This window comes from Meriones unguiculatus, chromosome 3, assembly GCF_030254825.1.
Source record: "Meriones unguiculatus strain TT.TT164.6M chromosome 3, Bangor_MerUng_6.1, whole genome shotgun sequence".
Lineage (NCBI taxonomy): Eukaryota > Metazoa > Chordata > Mammalia > Rodentia > Muridae > Meriones > Meriones unguiculatus.
The window spans coordinates 163,029,676-163,044,575 of record NC_083351.1 but is presented as its reverse complement, the minus strand read 5'-3'; the positions used below and the strand labels follow the sequence as shown (position 1 = coordinate 163,044,575).

The 14,900-nt window shown below is 39.8% G+C and overlaps 1 protein-coding gene across 1 annotated transcript in view; it reads left to right on the top strand.

Annotated features, from left to right (window-relative positions):
* The window catches only part of Gc (GC vitamin D binding protein), a 31,202-nt gene that overhangs the window by 1,284 nt on the left and 15,018 nt on the right, over nucleotides 1-14,900 (top strand). The window contains exons 2-4 of the mRNA XM_021653867.2: nucleotides 10,674-10,743; nucleotides 11,649-11,781; nucleotides 14,552-14,763. Coding sequence (XP_021509542.1) covers nucleotides 10,674-10,743; nucleotides 11,649-11,781; nucleotides 14,552-14,763 — 415 coding nt within the window. The remainder of the gene's footprint in view (nucleotides 1-10,673; nucleotides 10,744-11,648; nucleotides 11,782-14,551; nucleotides 14,764-14,900) is intronic.

The following is a 14,900-nucleotide window of genomic DNA, read 5'->3' as shown; positions in this document are numbered from 1 at the left end:
TACCACAATTTCTTTATCCATTCTTCCATCAAGGGGCATCTAGGTTGTTTCCAGTTGTTGGCTATTATGAATAAAGCTGCTATGAACATAGTTGAGCAAATGTCCTTGTGGTATGATGGAGCATCTTTTGGGTATATGCTCAGGAATGGTATAGCTGGGTCTTAAGGAAGAACCACTCTCAAAGTTCTGAGAAACCACAAAATTGACCTCAAAAGTGATTATACAAGTTTGCACTCCACCAGCAATGGAGAAATATTCCCCTTGCTTCACATCCTCACCATGAGCTGTCACCCGAGTTTTTGATCTTAGCCATTCTGATAGGTGCAAGGTAGAATCTCAGAGCTGTCTTGATTTGCACCTTTCTGTTGGCCAAAGATGCCAAACATTTCCTTAAGTGCTTCTCATCTATCAGAGATTCCTCTGTAGAGAATTCTCTATTTAGATCTGCACCCTGTTCTTTAATTGGGTTATTTGGTTTGTTGATGTCTACTTTCTTGAGTTCTTCATATATTTTGGATATCAATCCTCTGTCAGAAGTAGGGTTGGTGAAGATCTTTTCCTATCCTACAGGCAGCTGTTTTGTCCTTTTTACAGTGGCCTTTGCTTTACAGAAGCCTTTCAGTTTCATCCATTAATTGTTGATCTTAACTGCCTGAGCTGTTGGGGTTCTGATGAGGGAGTTGTCTCCTGTAGCGGTGTGTTAAAGGCTGTTCCCCTATCAGATCCAGTGTCTCCTCCAACATATCCAGGCTTATGCAGAGCTCCTCAATCCACTGGGGCCTGAGTTTAGTGCAGGGTGATAAATACGAATCTACTTGCATTCCTCTACATGCAGACATCCAGTTAGACCAGCACCATTTGCTGAAGATGCCATCTTTTTCTATTGTATAGTTTAGGCCACTTTGTCAAAAATCAAGTGTCCATAGGCAGAAGTCTATTTCTGGGTTGTTTTGTTTTCCAAGACAGGGTTTCGCCGTGTAGCCTTGGCTGTCCTGGAACTCACTCTGCAGACCAGGCTGGCCTCAAGCTCATAGAGATCTTTCTGCCTCTGTGTCCTGAGTACTGGGATTAAAGGTATGCACGCACGACAACCGGTTTTACATTCTGGGTCTTTGATTTAACTCCATTGATCAGCTGGTCTGTTTCTATGCCAGTACCACATGGTTTCCACCACTATGACTCTGTGATACAGCCCAAAATCATGGATGGCAATACCACAAGAAGCTCTTCCACCATTCAGGGTTGTTTTAATTCTCCCGGGTTCTTTCAGGGTCTGTACAGAACTGTGTCAGAATCCCAATGGTAATTATACTAAATTTGTAAGCTTTTAAGACAGGTATTTTCACCATACCAATTCCACCAACCCATGGGCTTGGGAGATGTCTTGATCCTTTGATATCTTCCTCAATTTCCTTTCTCAAACATCCAAAGTTCCCATCATACAGGTCTTTCACTTGCTTGGTTAGTTACATTAGGATATTTTATATCACTTGTAGCTACTGTGAAAGGCTTCTTTTCCTTAATCTCTTTCTCAGTCCACTTATTGTCCATATAAATGAGAACTGCTGATTTTTTTTTCTTCTTTTGGTTAACTTTATATCCAGCCACTTTGCTGATCAACTGTAGGAGTTCCCTGGTAGAATTCCTGGGGTCACACATGCACACCATCATTTCATCTGCAGCATTTCTGTGTCTTCCTCCTCTCCGATCTGCATTCCCCATCTCCTCCAGCCGTCCCTTGACTCCAGCCTAAACCTTAAGTATCTCACCGAGCAGTACAGAGAGAGTGGACAGCCCTGTCTTGTTCGTGATCCTAGCAGAGATGCCCTAAGTTTCTCTCCATTTAATTTGATGCCAGCTATTGGCCCATTGTAAACTGACTCCACTTTGTCCAGGCATATGCCTTTTATCCCTGTTCACCCCAAGAGCTCCATCATAAAGGATACTGGATTCTGACAAAGGCCCCCTTAGTATCCAATGAGACAATCATGTGTTTGTTTGTTTGTTTGTTTTTCTTTTTCAGTTTGTTTACATGGTGGATTACATTGATTGATGTCCATGTGTTGTACCATCTCTACATCTCTGGGATGAAGCCTCTTTGATCATGGTGGATGATGTTTTTGATTCGGTTAAGGAGTATTTTATTGAATTTTTTGCATCAATATTCATAAGGGGGATTGGTCTGAAATTCACTCTTTGATGAGTCTTTGTGTGGTTTAGGTATCAGGATGACTCTGATACTCCCTGCACTCTGCTCAAAGTTTGGCTATGAGTCTCAGCATCTGTTTCATTACCCTGCTAGGTAGAGTCTTTCAGAGGCCCTCTGTGGTAGGTTCCAGTCCTGTTCCCTGTCTTCTCCCACTTCTGATGTCTATCCTGTTTGCCTTTCTGAATGAGGATTGAGCATCTTACCCAGGGTCCTTCTCTGGTTTAGCCTCTTTAGGACTATTGATTTTAGTATGTTTATCCTAGATTATATGCCTAATATCCACTTTCATGTGGCCTCATAGAATAAGTTTGGTAGTGTTCTTTCTCTTTCCATTTTATGGAATAATTTGAAAACTGCTGGTATTAGCTCTTCTTTGAAAGTCTTGTAGAATTCTGCACTAAAACTGGCCCTGGTTATTTTTTGTTTTGTTTTGTTTTGTTTTGTTTTGTTTTGTTTTTTGGTTGGTAGAGTTTTAATGACTGCTTCTATTTTCTTAAGGGTTATGGGTTTATTTAAATTGTTTACCTGATTTTGACTTAACTTTGGTAAGTGGCATCTATCATGAAATTGTTAATTTTGTTTAGATTTTTCATTTTTTTCTTATTTTGTGGAGTACAGGTTTTTGAAGCAAGACCTAATGATTCCTTGGATTTCTTCAGTGTCTGTTTTTATACCTCACTTTTCAATTCTAATTTTGTTAACTTGCATATTTTTTTCTGCCAGAAAGTCATTTTTAACAATGAATCTTATATCATAAAGAGAACAGTATCAAAATCTAAAAGTGATTCTCTAACTTATAGAAACAAGTGTAACAAAAGTTATGCTAACTACTATATATAATTTTCTCTAAAACATATCACACACAAAGGTGAAGTTTTAGGGGCTACAGAGATGGGTCAGCATTTAAAATTGTTCACTGTTCTTTTTAAAATTTTTATTTATTATTTATTAGAGTTTATTCACTTTCTATGACAGCTGTAGCTTGATGCCCAGACCCATGTCCACCTTCTTCTCCCCCTATGCCTCTCTCCTAGTCTACTGATAGGGGAGGTCCTTCTCCCCTTCCCTCTGACCATAGCCTATCAGGTTTCATCAGGAGTGGCTGCATTGTCTTCTTTTGTGGCCTAGCAAGGCTGCACCCCACAGGGAGAAATGATCAAAGAGCCAGCCACTGAGTTCATGTCAGAGTCAGTCCCTGCTTCCTTTATGAGGGAACCCACTTGACTGAACTGCCTATGGGCTACACCTAAGGAGGGAGTCTAGGTCCTCTCTATGCATGTTCCTTGGTTGGAAAATTAGCCTTCAGAGATTTTTTTTTTTTTTTTTTTTTTTGCCTCTGTTGGTCTTCTTGTGGAGCTCCTGTCTCTTCCAGATCTTCTTATCTCCCCATAAGATTCCCTGCACTCTGCTCAAAGTTTGGCTATGAGTCTCAGCATCTGTTTCATTACCCTGCTAGGTAGAGTCTTTCAGAGGCCCTCTGTGGTAGGTTCCGGTCCTGTTCCCTGTCTTCTCCCACTTCTGATGTCTATCCTGTTTGCCTTTCTGAATGAGGATTGAGCATCTTACCCAGGGTCCTTCTCTGGTTAATCCTCTTTAGGACTATTGATTTTAGTATGTTTATCCTAGATTATATGCCTAATATCCACTTTCATGTGTGTCTTTCTGCTTCTGGGTTACATCACTCTAGTTCTGTCCATTTGCCTTCAAATTTCATGATTTTCTTGGTTTCGATTGCTGAGTAGTATTCCATTGTGAAAATATACCACAATTTCTATATCCATTCCTTGGTTGGGGGGACATCTAGATTGTTTCCAGATTCTGGCTATTATGAATAAAGCTGCTATGAACACAGTTGAGCAAATGTCCTTGTTGCATAGTTGAGCAAATTTCAGATATATTCCTTGGAGTGGTATAGCTGGATCTTGAGGTGGCACTATTCCTAATTTTCTGAGAAAGCACCAGATTGATTTCCAAAGTGGTTGTACAATGTTATATTCCCACCAGCAATGGAAGGTGGGAATGTAACATTCCCCTTTCTCCACATCCTCTCCAGCATGTGTTGTCACTTGAGTTTTTGATCTTAGCCATTCTGATGGGTGTAAGGTAAAACCTCAGGGTCATTTTTATTTGCATTTCCCTGATGACTAATGATGTTGAATATTTCTTTAAGTGTTGCTATCCCATTCTATATTCTTCTGTTGAGAATACTCCGTTTAGCTCTGTATTCCATTTTTTTAATTGGATTACTTGGTATGTTGGTGTTTAACTTCTTGAGTTCTTTAAATATTCTGGATATTATCCCTGTCAGATATTGGGTTAGTGACTATCCTTTCCCAATCTGTAGGCTGTTGTTTTGTTCTGACGACAGTATCTTTTGCCTTACAGCAGCTTTTCAGTTTTATGAGGTTCTATTTATTGATTGTTGATCTTAGAGCCTGTACTGTTGGTGCTCTGTTCAGGAAGTCATCTCCTGTGCTAATGAGTTCAAGGCTCTTCCCTACTCTTCTTCTAACAGGTTTAGTGTGCCTGGTTTTATGTTGAGGTCTTTGATCCACTTGGACTTTAGTTTTGTGCAAGGTGATAAATATGGATCTATTTGCATTTTCCTACATGTAGACATCCAGTTAGACCAGTACCATTTGACCATTTGTTGAAGTTTTTTTTTTTTTTGCTATTGTATGGTTTTGGCTTCTTTGCCAAAAATCAAGCATCTGTAAGTGTATGGATTATTTCTGGGCTTTTGATTCAATTCCATTGAGCCACCAGTCTGCTTCTACACCAGTACCATGTAGCTTTTTTTTATTTTTATTTTTTTACACTAATTACAGTTTATTCACTTTGTATCCCAGTTGTAGCCTCCTCCTTACTATTGCTCTACAGTACAGCTTGAGAGCAGGGAAGGAGATATCTCCAGAAAATCTTTTATTGTACAAGATTGTTTTAGCTATTCTGCATTTGTTGTTTTTCCATATGAAATTGAGAATTGTTCTTTCAAGGTCTGTATCACTGTTCTTGAAAGGGAAACAGGGCTTGCTTCCCAGAACTCATATCTGGCAGCTCCAACCACCTGTAACTTTAGCTCCAGTGGGTCTGACTCCCTCTTTCAGTAGTAGAGGGAGACACACACACACACACCCTATCACCACCACCACCAACAACAACATGACCATCATTATCATCATCAATTTTTTAAAATCTTTTAAAAAGACGAAGTTCTATCCATACTGCACACACAGAGTATAGTTAACAGTGAAGTGACCTTTGTAAACTACACATCTTACCACATTTGAATTAAGACTAAATGACATGCTATAAATTAAATACTTACTACAGTACTACCCAAATCATTGGTACTCATAAATTAGCTAGGATCATGATGTTAATTATCATTGTTTGGGTTGAACATTTAACTCAGATTAAAATGTTAGCAAATTTTGGCATCATAAAAATAGAAAATAGGAAAAGATCATCACGAGATATCTTGTAGCATTCTGTAGGAATATCCACTCAAGTCACTGTCATCTTGAATACATTCATTCTCTGCATGTGACAAAGTAACTCTCCCAAAGGGACAAAAATCGGGGGTTAGTGAAAGTCATCACAACACTGAAAGCACCCAAAGCACCTTTCTTTGTAGGCTTTGTACCAAGATCATGAGGCTTTCCTTGGCTCTTCCTCTCAGAATGAGCAGCCCATGGGGGTCAGGCTGTACCTGTTTTGGTCTCCATTGCATCTCACATTCAGTGTAAACCCCATGTCTGGAAGAAAGCACGTCTCACAGAACACCCGAGTGAATTTTGCACACATGAGTGAATTTTGTCAGATTTGTTGGAAGAGCTTGTAATGTGCATGAAGCAATGTGATTTCCCAAAAGTAAGTACATCTCAGTTTCAAATGCCCAGGATTTGAGATGATTTACCAGACTATTTCACAATGTAGATTAAATCAGACAAGATGCTAAAAAGTGTTAATGAAATTGGTAAACATTTAGACAGAGAGGTCACCTGGTGTGAACATGATTTCACAACAGTCACTAACTTCATGCCAGTAATTTCTGTCACCACACTGAACACCAAATCACTCCTTTTCAAAGTGAAACACACAGGACAAAACATAATATTTATAGTTCACTTGAGGTATAAATTTTTACTGAGTTTAAATGAGTTTAGTCGAAAAGTATTTGGGGGGGATGGAGAGATGGCTCTGAGGTTAGGAGTTCATACCGCTCTTGCGGGGACCCAAGTCCATCCTGAGCATCCACTTCTCCTTGAGAGATAGAGAGCACAACTGCCTTGAAGATTCGGTCAACCCAAATGCATGTAACACACACACACGCACACACACACACACGCACACACAAATAAACCTAATTTTAGAAAGTGTTCCATTAGTGAAAGAAATCGATCTGCACTAGTTATTACAAATCAATTTCTGTATTTATTTGCTGTTTTTTTGTGCAATGAGAAAAGGACTAACATATTTAACTATCCACTCTAGATATTGTATCCTGTATAAACTAATAAGTTAATTTTATAAAAAATACATCCAAGGCTATGAATCTGAAAGAACATGGTACTGCTTTCCTCTGTGTCTCATATCTTTATAATCATAAAGAAATCATATTTTGTATCTTAATGTCATGTCAGTGCCACCCTTTGAGACTTCCTTTATGACCTCTCCTGCCCAAGGCTAAATTCTCCAACAAAGATGGTTCCAAAATGACTTTCATTCTTACAGAGTCTCATTTTCCACTTTTCTTTCAGCAGTATTGTGCCTAACTAAAACTAACTCATAATTCCTATGAGACATAAGACACTTGTGTGAAAACAAGTATATGATTTGTTCAAAACTACTAAATAGGTTAATGCGTAATGCTTTTATATAATACCTTCCCATGCATACTGCATTCATTTAACGTGAAGAATGAAGCTCTACATGTTTAGTGAAATGAGAATCCTGAAACTGAAAAGCTGGAAATGAAACATTTCTCAAAATCGTCATCAGTGGTAACCCACATTCATATAGGGTTCACCTTGCACATTACTGGACCAACACAAACAAGACTATTTTGATAGAGGGAGCTTATTAAAACATTTACTTGATTGATGTATATTAAAAGGAAAAAAATTAACAGAGCTATTCTGTGATTTTCAGATACTAGAGATTTAGGAGAAATGTTCCAAACTTACAATTTGTACATGTGACTGATTTCTTGTCTCTGGGAAGGGATCTTAAAGATCATAAGGACAGTCTTGTACTAAATATGAAACCTTGAATGCACATGATTATTCAAAGCCATCGCAATATTTTCAAACAAACTAAACAAACTCATTCCTTCAAATTGCTACCCTTTCATTTATTCCTGAGCCGGGCTTTGAGTTTGGGTTTTTAGGTTAGTTAGCTTACATTGCCATACAACCACCAGCCATTCTTCCGAATATTGTCTTAGGAATGACATAGAACAGCAGCGTTGGTGTCCTAGAGTGTAGCTCATCACCACCAGAGAACAGTTCTTTACCGTATCTTTCCTCCTGTGCTCCCGCCTCCACTGAAGAATAATGGACATGGTCTCCCGTGCTTTAACTTTTCTAACTTGTCGCAATATCTAGCTTTTCAAACTGAGTGACAAGTTCCAGACAGTGGACCGACGTGAAGGTCATTAGCCAGAGCAGAGGTTGTTTGGCAGGGCCTTTTGTATTCCGCTGACTATACCATCCTACTGCTCTGTCCTCATTTTCAGAATTTAACATCAAATAGAAACTACCGGTTCTTGTATATCTTGTGTGGAATTTTAATGGCTTGTGATTTTGCCCCTCATTGTAAGATGGTTTGAGAGGCCAAAGACTGTGAAGTTGGAGGCAGCTGGGCTATGTAAAAAGACCCTTCCTGTCTCAAAGAAGGTTTTGGTATCTCTCAACTCTGACTTTCTTACTCCATTGATCTATTTTGGATTGTCCATCTGGAAAATGTACTGCACAACAGCTTATACATGTTATTTTCATCAAAAAAACTATTAAAAATAAAAATAACTTTTAAACATACACATAAACTCTCAAATTTATATCCATCCATCATCAGTGCCATTTCAATTAAAAAAAAAAAACAGACAGACAGACATGCACACACACACTCACCACAAACATATCTTGCCAAGTACCTCCAATCTAACCAGAACTTTGACTGTCTGAGCGGGGAAGGCCACCTTTAAGATGAAACACACTATTGTGATAACCTTTAAGAAGACTTCCCTAGTACTTTAAGCCAAGTGGAAAAGTCACCTAAGGCTACTTAGAACAGAGACGAGACTATTTCTATACTTGCTAACAATTACACGAAGTTGTTGTGTCCAGTGTGCTGAGAAATCTCCTGGACTCACTTTTATACATGATGAGTGTCAGAAGGGCATACTAATGGGATTATTTCTGGTGTCTACCTTCAGATATGCGGAATGTGCACAGGGTCTCGTAATCACACAGGAAAAAAAAAAATGTGCCTCAGCAATCTGCCTATTCCTGTAGCTCAAGTGGACTTTAGACCAGGTCTCACATTTCTCTCTTCTCAAACTCAGACAGGTGCTCTTGTACTTCTGAACCCTGAAGATTCACGTCATTCGAGGCATAGGACATCTAGTTGCAAATTAAACTCAGGTCGTTAGTCCATTGGTGTTGAAGCTGCTTTCCCAGTCAGGCCTGTGGAGGAAAAAAGAATGAACCTTTTGCTCCTTTTCTCTCTCATTCCCTTTTTTCCTCGCCCACTATCCAAGCTACTTCTGATATCTCTTGAACTAACACAGGAAGATGTTAACAGCAGTCAACATTAGAAAACAGTAGATCCTGTTTACAGAGACAGTTTGAGCCGATGTGTTCTTTTACTTTTGTTTGTTTGTACGGGTTTCTTCCTTTCCTTCTTTTCTTCTTTCTTTCTTTCTTTCTTTCTTTCTTTCTTTCTTTCTTTCTTTCTTTCTTTCTTTCCTTCCTTCCTTCCTTCCTCCTTCCTTCCTTCCTTCCTTCCTTCCTTCCTTCCTTTCTTTCTTTCTTCCTTTCTTTCTTTCTCAATCACTTTACAACCTAATCTCAGCTCCCTCCCGCCTCTCCTCCCAGTCCTACCATCCATCATGCCCTACTCCTCTCTTTTCCCCCTCTCCTTCTTCTCAGAAAAAGAGAGGATGTACTTAGTCCTGTTGTGACTTGAGGTGCCAGAGTAAACTGGTACCCCTTGATTTTGTTTTGTTTGTTTTGTTTGTTTGCGACAGGATCTCACTATTGGTCCCAACTGGACTGGAACTCTATGTAGACCAACCAGGCCTCAAACACAGAGTTCGAGGTCACTTGCTTCTGTCACTGAGTGCTAGCATTAAAGGTGTACACTCCTTGTGGGACTTCTATTTTATTTTTAAATTCTGTTCAATCATCCCTAGAAATGTTTCACATCTGCCTGGCATATAATGACTCCCCTTGGGACTGATGGTTCAAATCACCTCACTCTATACAGAGGTGGTTCACTGTTGGCTGCCCACTGCTTTCCAGAAAGCCCTTTTGTCATTCTTTTTGTTCAAGAACAGGGTCAAAAAAAAATAGAAAGAAACAGGGTCAAGCTATAAAAGACGACTCCCAGCTCTCTTATTTGTATGGTATCAGATCTGTGGATCACTGGATCCTAGCCAAAGCTATCTTCTTCATTCCCTAACCCTGCCCCATTTCATTTAGATTTCTAAACTCTGAATCACCTGTCCACTGTATACCAAATCCTAAAGGAAACCTAACAAGAACTAGTGATTATGAAACTTCCCTCACTACACTTGAAGAGCAAGGACGTACTCCACAATATTCCTTAAAGTAGCCATTTCCCTAGCTGAATTCCTATGGAGTCTGGGGTGGTTACGGAGATGGGCAGCAGTTTTTGCAATCACTGGCCTCTTTCAGATCAACCTTAATATAACTGGAAAGTCACCTGAGGGTACAGAAGTGTCGTCATTTGCTTTTGTTCTTTGTCTGGTTAAATCCTTAGGGAGAACAAAGAATAAAAGGGAAGGGGAGGAGAAAGAAAGAGAAGGTAGGAGGGAAGGGGGAGAATGAATGAAGAGAAGGGAAAGGAGGGAGAGAGAAGGAACAATCCCTTTCAGTGTTTTAGACAGAAGAGCCAAAGGTAATAGCTTTCGTGTTGGTGATTCTAACTCACTAGCTGGCATGCAACATTTGGCTTAGCTTTAGTATCACTTTAGGATTTTTACTTTTTTTTTCTTGCTACACAGTAAAAGTTAACAGAAAATTAAAAATTTGGAAAAGGTAAAAAAAAAATACCTCTAAATGGATTTATACACAGATATTAAGAAATGTCTTTACCACAGATCGTGTTGAACAGCAACACACACACACACACACACACACACACACACACACACACACCTATACTGTGATGGTCATTAAAAGAAAAAAGATGCTTATTTTCTGTATCTGCTTCCTAGGCCGAGACTATGAAAAGGATAAAGTTTGCAAGGAACTCGCCATGCTGGGGAAAGAGGACTTCAGATCTTTGTAAGTTTCAGTGTCCATGAAGTTTTCCCAGGAACCTGACCTTAAACAAACTGAGCACAAGCTAGCTCCCGCACTGTTCAGAATGCTGAAGTGGTCTCTGAGATGAAGAAGACCCTTGGGCCACACTGAACCAACAGGTCAAGCAGGTGACTGTGGTCTAAGAAACTGTCACGGCTAAATTTCGTGAAGGAGTCTGTAATAGAGAGTAAATACAGGTTTCTGTGGTAAATTAGAATTGTCCATTTTAGGACTCTAGAAAACACAAGCAATGACCTCCAGAACATGTTCTTTCAGAGAAGATCAAAACAGACTCCAGACTGCCTTGACGGGAACGACAAATCCAGTCCTTACTGTTGTCTCAGTTAGGGTCTCTACTGCTGTGAAGAGACATCATGATCACAGCAACTCTTATAAAGGGAGACATCTAATTGCAGCTGGCTTACAGCTTCAGAGTTGTAGTCCATTATCATCATGGCATGGCAGGAAGCATGGCAGCATACAGGCTACATGGTGCTGGAGATAGAGCTGAGAGTTCTGTATCCAGATTGACAGGCAGCAGGTAGTGAACTGGCTTGAGCTTCAGGAGACCTCAATAGCCACCCCCTAGTAACACACTTCCTCCAACAAAGCCACACCTATTCTAACAAGGCCACACCCCCTAATAGTGCCATTCCCTATGGGCCTGCGGGAGCCATTTTCTTTCAAAACACCATAACTTATATAAGATAAATTTTCATAGAACAAATATGTTACCTACAACCTTATATTCACACCTTTAGGCAAATAAAAAAAAATGTATGAAATATTTCAGTTAAAAGTTGAATAGATACCTTATTTTGGCATGAGTCAAAAATGCCAAAACACAATTCAACTCCAATTAATAGAATCACTTCTATCCCCCTCAGATCAGTAATCCTGTACAGCAGGAAATTTTCCAGTGGCACATTTGAACAGGTCAGCCAGCTTGTGAAGGAAGTTGTCTCCTTGACTGAAGAATGCTGTGCTGAAGGCGCTGACCCTAACTGCTATGACACCAAGGTAAGAGTGTGTGTGGCCCAGAGAAGGGAACTGCCAGAGGCCTTTATGTCACCTTTTCAGGACACTCCAAATGCCAAGCCAACTACTCCCAGTTGCAAAGGAAAATAGACTATTCATTTTAGCTCCCACACTTATTTTAGTACTCTGTTCCTTTTACTCATTGTTGCTGCAAGTTTCCAAAGAAAAATAACTGGGATAAAGTAACTTAATGACTTACTAAATAAACACTGATAATCAGAAGTGTGAATAGGATTTAAATCCAGGCTGGACTCTAAAAAAACTTTAAAAGTTATACTCATGGATTGGTGCCTAGCCCAATTGTCCTCAGAGAGGCTTTGTCCAGCAACTGATGGAAACAGATGCAGAGACTCACAGCCAAACATTAGGCAGAGCTTGGGAAAACCTGCAGAAGAAGGGGAGGAAGAATTGTAGGAGACAGGAGGTCAGGGACACCACAAGAAGATCCACGGAATCAACTAAACAGGGTTTATAGTGGCTCGCAGAGGCTGAACCGCCAACCAGAGAGCCTGCTTGGGTCTAACCTAGACCCCTTGTGTATATGTTAGAGTTGTGTAGTTTGGTGTTTTGTAGGACTTCTAACAGTGGGAATGGGAGCAGTCTCTGAGTCTTTTGTCTGCTTTTGGGACCATTGTTCTTCTACCGAATTGCCTCATCCAGCTTAATATGAGAAGAGGTACCTAGTCTTTGTGGACATGTAGCTTGACAGGCCATGTTCGGTGATATTCCTTGGATGCCTTCCTTTTTCTGAAAAGAAATGGAGGAGGAGTAGATGGAGGGGGACTGAGAGGAGAGTAGGAAGGGGAAATTATGGCTGGGGTACAATATATCAGAGAATAAATAAATAAATACATAGATAAACTTTTAAATCACTATAAATTTGAACCTCCTATATCACAAACTCATGAAACTCTCAAATAATTTTTACCTACGTTGTAAAGCTTAAAATTATGACTATATCTTTATTACTCTTCTAGGGTTAGGACTAATGGTGACAGAATAATTGGTCTCAAATTATTTGAGTCACTCAAATATTGCTATATAATCACCATTCTTTATATCTGGAACCATATTTTTGGTTCCAGATATAAAGAATAACATATTGTGTGCACACATTTGTGTGTGCATGTGTTTTCTCTCCTATAGCATTAGTATAGAAATTAAAATTCTGAAGGAATTAGAATTCAATTAGAATTTTAAAATTCAATGTACAATTGATAACGGTACTGATAATGGTAGTAATGAGTAGACAGAGCTTTACTAACGCAGTCATCAGCACATACAGAAATGACTGTAGGTGGGTTTGACTAAAGGCCTCAACAGAAAGATCAGTGTATGTTCAGTGCCATTATTGTAATAGATTCTGTACAGTGAGTATGCTTTCCCATTGACTCCTTTATTTGCCTCCTTTTAGCCTCTATTATTTCTTTCACCACCAAGTTCATCACTCATCATTTTAACCTACTCTACACCACATCAGTCTGAATCTGCTTCATACTGTCAACCACACTCAGAACAACACAGTACATTCTCTCTTCACCCCATCTTTTGGCTGCTGCATGCCTTGCTGAGATGTGACTGGAGTTTAAGGGATTTTGTGTGTCACTCCCACTCACTCTAAGCACTCATTTATTTTTCTTTGCAACATGCCAATATTCGTTCAGTTCCTAGCTTCATTTTGGGATAACTGAAAACAGGGGAACGCAGAGGATTTCCCAGGGATATTAATGAAAAGGAAAAGGAGATTGGTTGAAAAGAGAGATGATCTTCCAAGGAAAACCCAATTCTTAATTTCTAAAGAGTCGTGGAAGGAAGGTGGCATGAGTTACGGCTCATTCATTGAATGACTCATTCAGCATGTTGCTTTCCTTTACTTTAGGAAAAGTCTTGAGAAAATTTACCTTCAAAGAATGATTCGTATATATAATATTTTACTTTTTCCTACATAAACACCAAAGTGACTTTTCCATGGTAATTTCTTCTTCTTTTTCTTTATTATGTCTATTCTTTTGTACCAGTTTATTTCAAGTATCAAACCTCTTCCTTTTTTTTTCCCTACAATGACTTTGGTGGTGTTCTATCCACCAGCACAAATGAGAGTCACATGGCTGAGGCTATAAATCACAGTGACCTCTAGTTTCCAGCTCTTGCCAAGAATAAGGCCTAAAGCTTAGAGGAACACAGATTCTCAGTCCCCATCTTTGACCCATACTGTGCAAGCATTTATTGTTTTCTGTGCCAGATAAGTAGTTGTGATGTGAAATCATGCTGCTGAAATGCTAGGCAACTGCAACATGCAGGAAGCTAAAGCTGACAATGTCAAGAAGGGGTTCATGAGGGAGGTCCTCCAAGCTTTGGGTCTAATTGCAAAAAGAAAAAAAAAGGAGGCGGAAGATAAGATGAGAGCCACCGCCAGGACTTCTCCAAGTGTCCCTTGCCACAGAGACACTCAAAACCCTTCCATGAGAGACACCAGGCTATGTGATAAAGGCAAAATGACTACAGTCCAATAAGAACTGTCTACTCATTAATGAGAGTTGCTCCATGTTTAGTGTGGGATGACACTGATTAACATAAACAAGATTCTATACTTGCCTATAACCAAAATTATGCAACTTTGCGTGTTCATAAGCCATAGTATGGAAGCTTGATTAACAATGAGAATTTTTAAATGACAAAGTATGTGTTACACTGAATGGAGATTCATATGCACCGTACAAGTTTTCCTTTTCGCCTTCTTCTTTCGTTTCAGACCTCAGAGCTGTCTGTTAAGTCCTGTGAAAGCGACGCCCCTTTTCCCGTGCACCCTGGGACTCCTGAGTGTTGCACCAAGGAGGGCCTTGAGCGGAAACTCTGCATGGCTACCCTCAGTCACCAGCCACAAGAATTTCCAACCTACGTGGAACCGACAAATGATGAGATCTGTGAGGCATTCAGGAGCGATCCAAAGGGATTTGCTGATCAGTAGGTGACCTTTACAATAAGTCAAACTACAGCTCTGCTGTATCAGTTCAGATGCCTACCACTGCGGAGGAGGCAAAGGCAGGGCGATCAGGGTGGATGTCAGAGTAGTCAGTGCTCATGGTAAGACTTTCTCTCAG